We start from the raw sequence: 8,474 nt of genomic DNA on the forward strand, positions 1-8,474 counted from the left end.
TTCCAGTATATTAAACTCAAAATGTGTTTTAGAGTGAATGTGAGCGAAAATGTTCACTAATGCGAGTCACAAATGGTAAAATGTTCACATTTATTTTATGATTGTTTTGGGAAATTTAATTGAATAAATAAAAACAAATTTTAAGGCCACCTCAATTGTTCATTGCTTAATTATAACATTCTTACAAGCTTTTCAAAACAATGCTATTTACTGCTTAAAAGTACAATTAATATTATGCAGGAATTGAGTTCAGTCTTTTGGCCCGGCCCTCCAGAATATTTCCTGTTTCTCATGTGGCCCCATGGAAATAATATTCCCCCCCCCCCCCATATTATGGAATATCTGAGACAAGATATCTGAGACAAGACATTCTTTTCAGGCGTTCTTTTCAACAGCATCTAAACAATACACGTCATAGTCGATTAAACATCATCACGCAATGTTTACAGGGGTTGTGTAACATTATAAAACTGATGTTCGCCATTTGTAGTCAGTAACTGACCAATGAAACATCGTTGTCGACAAGAACTACAACATCATTTTAAAGGTTCACATTGTAAGCCTTTTTACTTCCTGTCGCGTGACCGCGGCTCCTCCGAGCCGCGCGCGCGCCGCGCACGTCTCCGGACTCCAGCGTCGCCGTGACGCATGTTCTCGCTCAGCTAGCCACGCAGCTAGTTAGCTACTTGCTATAGTTAACCGCGTACACTCGAGTCGCTAGACGTTTGCTAACTAGCTATCTAGTAGCACTTTCTGCCCGGAGACCCGTCAGCACTGGCCATGGACGACGAAAGCCACCCTAAAACCCTGTGAGTGCTTCTAGCTGTCGTATCAGTTAGCATCGGCTAGCGCTAGTGAAGCTAACTGGGAACCGGCAGCTAGATAAACAAGTTAAAAGGCGCTGTGCCCCCCCCCACGTATAACCAGGCAGACAACAACGTCTCCGGTTGTACCTATTTCAGGTTAACTAACATAATGTTAGCTATTTAAATAACAATCCTGTTTAATGATCGTGTTGTTTCCAGCAGCAAGGTTGGGCCGCACTGAAGACTAGCATAAACCAGTCCCGCTGCCTTTATGTAAACGGCGTCATTTTAATATGGCAGCACCGCTAAGCCTAATCGAGCGTTAATGTGCGAAATAAACACAATTCGTGCTCCTCTGTCTTTTAATCGAGACCTTAAGAGCCTCATAAATTACTTCTAGCGCACTGATAGCAGCTAACCCTGCTCTTTCACTCCCAGGTACGTGGGAAACCTCTCCAGGGACGTAACGGAGATTCTGGTTCTTCAACTCTTCACGCAGATCGGGCCTTGCAAGAGTTGTAAAATGATAACGGAGGTAAGCAGCCATCGCTCTGCTCTTATTGACGGTCTTTGCCTCTTCTTCATAACATCGCCATCTTAGAGATATGGAAACGTGTGGCACCTGTTGTGTTTCAGTAGTGTCCACTTTGTTTTTTGAATATTACCCTCTTTGGTTTGTGTTGCTGCTGACAACAAAAACTTATGCCGTAAAGTGAAGGGCGCGTTGATCTTTTGATCTGTTTGACTTTGCCCCCCCCCCCCCCCCCCCCCCCCCCCGTGCAGCATACGAGCAACGACCCCTATTGCTTCGTGGAGTTCTTTGAACACAGAGACGCTGCCGCAGCCCTTGCAGCCATGAACGGGAGGAAGATCTTAGGAAAGGTATGATGATTGATCTGACTTTAACCTCCCGAATGGTAAATGTGTCTGGTACTGTGCAGAGGGGCCCGTTAGCCGCCGCGGGCAGATATGATGCGTATTGGAGCGTCCGCTTCTGGCAGCTTTCTTTATGTGACGTAGCCACCTTCTTAAATTTCCAGTTTGCATTTTGTTGCATTGGAAGTCATTTAAAGTAACATCTTGTGTTGGATATGAAAAGCAAAACTCAAATCTACTGTTACAAACAACTGATAAATTGTAGGTTTCGGCAATTTAACTACAATTTGTATTTTTTAAATTCCGGGAGGCTTGAATAATTTTCCTTCCAGCTGTAATTCCTGGATTCCCATGAAGCCAGGTCATGGTTTTAATTGCTCTCTTTCAGGAGGTCAAAGTAAATTGGGCCACAACTCCAAGTAGCCAGAAGAAAGACACGTCCAGTAGGTGTTAAGCTATTTATTATCTAACACGCTTATGGTAATGTTTAACAGATAATAGTAAGTAGGAGCTTTCCTTTCCTTTCTGTTTTGTTTCTGTTTATTTTTGACTCTAGATCACTTCCACGTGTTTGTGGGTGATTTAAGCCCAGAGATTGGCACTGAGGACGTCAAGGCTGCCTTTGCACCTTTCGGGAAAATCTCGTAAGTTTTTACTCAAAGGCTATTTCTTATTTTATATGCAGTACAATAATTTGAATTCTAAAATGAAAATGTATGGATTTCTCTAAAGTTAGGGCAATGTAGCTGCTTTGTAAAAAAACAAACATCTTTGACCGTGTTTACATGCATCCAGCATAGTTACTTATTTATAGAACTATAGGGAGATGTGTGATGGTCATTTTTCTATTTCCACTTTACAATGCTATGTCTTAGCGCCAATATTTTCTTTTGATCTGCAGAAAAGATAATGATTTAGTATAAAGTATTAAACATAGGAAAGAGGGGTGTACTCTGTTGTCTGGGAGTTTAAGGGGCCAACTAGAAGTGCAACACGCACCGTTTTCTTGCACGTCATCCCAAAACAGTCTTAAAATGTCCATGAAAAGTTATTAAAGACCATAAATAAATCAGTGTGAGAGGTGATCAATCTGTAATGGGAAACAACACCTTGCGGTACTCAGAAAGATAGGCCTGCTGACCTGTGTGCATTATGTGACTAAACCGTAAAAATAATAATACTAACACCAGAGGCAGACTAATATACCTAATATTATTTGTCATTTAGTCTGCGTTTTTTTAATCTTGCATTTAAAGCAGCAAATGAGTGTAATATTATATTGTTTGTGTGCCACAGATGGTTGATTATTAAAGTGAGCGCATGTGTCGCACAAATAACCTTAAGTTGCCGCGAGGTGTGCACAACTTATGTAAGTGTGTGTTCCAAGCTCTACATGACGGTCGCCACCAAGGAGGTTAAAGTTTATGTTTAAAATTTAAATGGATTCATATTAATTAGGTCTGAAATGGAAGCTAATTGAACTATGTAATTACAGTACTAAACTATTTATAAATGTTTTGTTTTTTTTAAAGTTTGTTTAAGGTTATCAGTTTGTATCTATTCACCATGAAAAAAATTATATTTGCGGTACACATAATTATACTGGACTCTAAAGTACGAGCAGTTATTTTCTAAACAGATCTGAAGCGTGTGAACAAATTGAAATGAGATTGATTGTGAAATGGAGCAGAAGCATTTGAAGTCAGTTACAGTAATAATATTACTGACAGTTCTGGTGAGGTTTGATCTACTGATAGAGCAGCTGCACAGATAGATGGTAATTTGTTTTATTTAATTATTATTCAGTTTATTATTGTCATTAATTATTATTTTTGTGCATTCAATTTATAGTTTTATACTGACAGTAAAAAATAAGAACGATGTCTTAGACAGCCTAATCTATGAGCGGGAATTTTTTGGGGGGGCTTTGAACTTAAATGTGTAATTAAAAATAAAAGTGAAATACAATGGTAAAAACATTAACTCTTTGAGTGCCAATAACGTCTAAAGACGTTTTTTATAATCCAAACATTCGCTGCCAGCCCTGACATTGAAATCGGCCTCTTCAACGGTCAATAATTCCGGAACGAAAAATGGTAGGAACACACTTTCTATTTCTGATGAAAAAACATCCTTTAATCTTTCGTTTTGTAGGTTTGGGGTGTGCATAGTCTTATAGTAATGAATATTCTGTGGGGCTTGAAAAAATGCGTGAAAACTGGGCCACTCGGCATATATCTGAGCTGAAAATGTCTGGCACTCAATGAGTTAAGAATATGTGAACAGAAACGGACAGTTCAGGAGAACGTTCATACCAGGTCTCGACATTTTGCACCGATTACACACTGCATGTAAACAGAGTCGATGACGGGCTGCAACGAGAAGCCTCGTGAAGTAAAGTGTCCTTACCCAGATTTTATGTCACGGCTCTGTTTGAAGGACCGAGGAGTCGCTTTGTAGTCTCCTCAGGCTCCTGTTTACATAGTCAGGTTGTGGTAAGTCAACTGTTTGTATGAACCTAAACGGCTTGTAGCTGTGGATCTCAGTGAAGTAATAGCATTTTGGTTATTTTACAGAAATGCTCATAGGATTGGACAGGAGCTTGAAGGCTAACAGCAAGGAACTGTGCACTCTGGAGACTCGGATGTAGTTTTCTTCTCTATTTATTCCATTCTTTCCATGTCTTTATTTGTAGATGCTATGTGTCACCATGATCTAGCTTGGATGAACAAATTCCAGTAGTCAATGTCTTCCTCTAAATCTATGTGTCTCATTTTGATTTGTATAGTTCTTGTTATAGTGGAATGGTTCTCTTCCAAAATTTCTGAAAATGTCAATTTCTCAAAATTTGCAGCTACCCAAACTCCATACTCCATTGACCTGGAAAAATAAAGAAATCTGTTAACAGGCCATGTATGCCTTTTAATTCCTTTTTTCTCTTTTGATATTTTCCATTTTTTTTCTGCTTGTAGGAAGAGCACCAACATCAGATTTTAAGAATGCATGGTAATCCATATAATCTGTTCCTTTGTGAATTTAAATCAATCGACGACTGTTGGAAAAGACAAAAAAAAAAGTGGTGCTCTAGTTGCAGAGATCCATTAATGAATCTATGAATCTAAAATTGTATCAAATATAGGCTGCATGTATTTGTACTAGTTCTTTTTTTTAATTTCCAAGTTTTATCTTGAAATGACGAGTCAGTGCTCAGAAGGACATCGTCGTAGCTAACGTACATTCCTGTAGGACAGTGTTGAAGATTCACAGTTCAGTGTGTTTTTCGTGGTTCCTTTTAGTTTGGAGCATTTAAACCGTGAAGTGCACCGACTTTGCTTTCATGTTTCCTCCCAGGGATGCCCGTGTTGTGAAGGACATAACGACGGGAAAATCAAAGGGGTATGGATTTGTGTCCTTCTACAACAAACTGGTAAGGCTCCAGTGCAAGAACACAGACAGAAGGTTATTTCTATTTTCTGTTTATTACTCTACTTTTTGCATTAATTAGAATATAATCACAACAACTTCGTGTAGCATTAAAGTGCTTCTTGTTTACCATCACTAGATCTAGTTTTAGATTAAAATCTTTGTCTTAATAACCGATTATAATCCCATAATTCTTCCGATTCATCAAAAACAACGGGTTCACTGCCTTTGATTTCCATTTGCAGGATGCAGAAAATGCCATTATTAACATGGGCGGGCAGTGGCTCGGAGGACGGCAAATCAGGACTAACTGGGCCACGCGTAAACCGCCAGCTCCGAAGAGTTCCCAGGACAGTGAGTTTTAAAGGCTCCATGCTCCCGGGGGGTTCTCTGCGTTTTTCATGAGGAGAGCTCTTCTCTGTCGTCGGACCGACTGTCTTGTTCATACTCGTGTTTTAAGCGCACAGTGTTAAAATGCGTTTTCGAACTTGCGCTTTTCCTTTGCTCGAATGCTCTCCAGTAGGTTTGTAAGTGATGGAGGGATTGGATTGGATTTATTCTTGATTCATGATTGCACGACAAATCGGTAGAACCCCGTTAAAATGTTCATTTCAATGCGTGGATCTGATTATTCCAGAAGGAGAAACATTCACTGTTCATTTTGTTATCAGCAACAAAACACGTAATCCCTTACAAAGCCAGCCTTTAGCTTTGGTGTATACAATCTGATTATAGCCCAAAAATTGAAAGGGTAAAAAAAACCCATCTCATTATAGGTGTCTAAAAGCTGTGACTGTAAAGTTAGGAACATCCAATCACAGCTGTTCTTTGTTTCTGTTTCAGATGGCTCAAAGCACTTGAGGTTCGACGATGTGGTGACGCAGTCCAGTCCACAAAACTGCACCGTGTATTGTGGAGGGATCCAGTCAGGACTATCAGGCAAGTGTCCCACGCTATCGGTTCATTATTACGGCCTCAGAGAACTAACCGAGCTCACCTCTGGTTCTTACAGAACACCTCATGCGACAGACCTTCTCACCCTTTGGGCCAATAATGGAAATCCGTGTTTTCCCGGAGAAAGGATACTCTTTCATCAGGTAGTGTTTTAGTCAGTGGCAGCGAGCAGCCTCTAGATGTCGACACAAGCACCAGTCAGGACTTGACTCGGCGGCAGCGCCTCGGAATGGTGCATTTGTCCCATCTCACTGCTATGATAAGGGATCAGTTGTCTAAACTTTTAAAGGGGACATATTCTGAATTTGTTTTTCCACTTTTCTCGTGTTTCTACACTCACATTTTGGTGGTTTTGGGTCATTACCAACCCAAAAACCGCTAAATTAAACCACCCAGTGAATCCTGCGTAGTTTGCGTCGGTCTGTAATCAAGTATTTAATCACGTCTGGCAGCACTCGTCCCCGTTGTGATGTCACATCCGGGGGCACGTTCACAAGATGTGCGTGCCCTCTCCCGGTGTCTGCGCTCCGTACATGCACGCTCTACCTGAAGAAGAAGAACAGAGTGGATAAAGTTTCTTTTTGGTCGTAATGTTCTGGGAAAATTGGCAAAAATGTTTTAATGTGTGCTAAAAAAGTCACCTCACCGGTTACCATGGTAGCGTGCATCTGCGCCCCCGCTATCAGAGGCATTTCTGACGGAGCTGTTTGAGACAGTAAAGAGGGACACTGTCCTGCAGCATCTGTTTGCTGTTTTGACCAAAGACTGTCACAGATATGTCCCCTTTAATATTGTTTATTTTATTAGTTTCATGAGTTGTTGTTTCTTAAATCAATGACTGCTAAACCTTTGTCTTCCTTTAAAGGTTTTCCTCCCATGACAGTGCTGCCCACGCCATCGTTTCAGTAAATGGGACGGCCATCGAAGGTCACATGGTGAAGTGCTTCTGGGGCAAAGAATCTTCTGACATGACAAAAAGTCCACAGCAGGTAAGGAAAACGAGACTGATGGCATTTAAAGTCACAATAGACGAAGGTTAACGGTTGTGGATTACAGAAATTCAGGAGTCGTCATTTATTGCCTAAACTTGAACACAAATGGAATCATTAGTTGAGTGAATCAAATTGCTTAAAATATTTTTTGAAGTACTGTGTTCATAAAAGAATAGTTGGTAACAAGGTGTTGACTTGTCTCCGATGGTGCTGCTCAGGTTGAGTACGGTCAGTGGGGACAGTGGAACCAGCTGTATGGGAGTCAGCAGCAGCAGCAGCAGCAGCAGCCGCCGCCGCCGCAGCAGCAGTATGGCCAGTACGTGGCCAATGGGTGGCAAGTTCCCTCCTACAGCATGTACAACCAGACGTGGAACCAGCAAGGATTTGGAGTAGAGTGAGTTTTTTTTAATCTCTCATCTTGGTGTTCTTGGTGACGCTTAAACCTTTCAGCGAATGTCTTCAAACTGAAATGGTTTGCAGCCGCCTGGGGCTGGAACATAGCTGCTGTTAATGGTTTATTGTGTCTAAATACTCTGCTTGTTTATTGGATTTCTGTTACTATTGTCTGGTGTTTTTTTTATTTAGCTTTAGTCCTGTGTCAAATGTCCGAATAAGTTTTTATTTTCATGTTTAGTCTAAGCTTTTTTGTCACATTTTAATAAAAGTCTCAGGATCTTAAATTTCATTCAAAGAAAACGTTTTTTTCCCCCTATACTTTTAACAAATAAATCTTTTGAGGTTATAAGTAGTAGTAAAATCAAGTAGTAATTACATTTGTACGTAGTTGAACTGCGTTTTAATCTCCGAGCCAGTGATCCTGGGTTCTTTTCCTTTTTAAAGTAGCTGCTAGCTCGTCTTTCGGCCCTTCTCTCGGTTTGGACTTACCGATCTATCTGCACATCAGGGCTGCTGTTGGCCTCCAGAGTACAGCGCACCATCCTTTGGGTCCTATTACACACACTCCCCTCCTCAACAGGGTGTGTGAGAGGGTTGCAACGCAGGAAGCAAAACGCCTCCTAATGCCATCCAATGAACAGAATATTATTTTTATGATAAATTCCCCTTTTTTCATGTTGATGGTGTCTCGTACTCCAAGAACTAGCTCAAAGCTTCACTGCATGAAGGTGATGCTTGGATTTAAAAAAAGACTCGATTGTGTTTTACTACACCGCTGTAGTAGCATGCATGTGATCGCAGTTATACTAACTCGTGATTCTGCCGTCTTTGCAGGCAGTCCCAGTCGCCAGCCTGGATGGGGGGCTTCGGAACTCCGTCCACCCCGGCCACAGCGCCGCCTGGCCCGGTCATGTCCAACTTGAGCAGTTACAGCATGGCTGGCTACCAAACACAGTGAACTAAATGCAGCACCAAGAGGATGTTTATATCCTGCTAGGCTACACAACACTCTTTCATCTGGTCAGCC

At 41.3% G+C, this 8,474-nt stretch overlaps 1 protein-coding gene across 1 annotated transcript; it reads left to right on the top strand.

Annotated features, from left to right (window-relative positions):
• Window positions 1–636: 636 nt before the first annotated feature.
• On the top strand, window positions 637–8,474 carry tial1 (TIA1 cytotoxic granule-associated RNA binding protein-like 1). The gene is made up of 12 exons (XM_068740959.1): window positions 637–809; window positions 1,245–1,340; window positions 1,583–1,688; window positions 2,071–2,125; window positions 2,239–2,326; window positions 5,034–5,109; window positions 5,351–5,459; window positions 5,949–6,044; window positions 6,118–6,202; window positions 6,925–7,048; window positions 7,270–7,445; window positions 8,282–8,474. Exons 1-12 carry the CDS (start codon window positions 781–783, stop codon window positions 8,403–8,405), a joined length of 1,164 nt encoding a protein of 387 aa, XP_068597060.1. The 5' UTR covers window positions 637–780; the 3' UTR covers window positions 8,406–8,474.

Source organism: Brachionichthys hirsutus, chromosome 7, assembly GCF_040956055.1.
Source record: "Brachionichthys hirsutus isolate HB-005 chromosome 7, CSIRO-AGI_Bhir_v1, whole genome shotgun sequence".
NCBI lineage: Eukaryota > Metazoa > Chordata > Actinopteri > Lophiiformes > Brachionichthyidae > Brachionichthys > Brachionichthys hirsutus.

Coding starts and splice junctions, on each gene's coding strand:
- tial1 (XM_068740959.1), top strand. CDS start 781: ATGGACGACGAAAGCCACCCTAAAACCCT. Junction 1,341..1,582: donor AGTTGTAAAATGATAACGGA/GGTAAGCAGCCA, acceptor CCCCCCCCCCCC/CGTGCAGCATACGAGCAACG. Junction 7,049..7,269: donor TGACAAAAAGTCCACAGCAG/GTAAGGAAAACG, acceptor GGTGCTGCTCAG/GTTGAGTACGGTCAGTGGGG.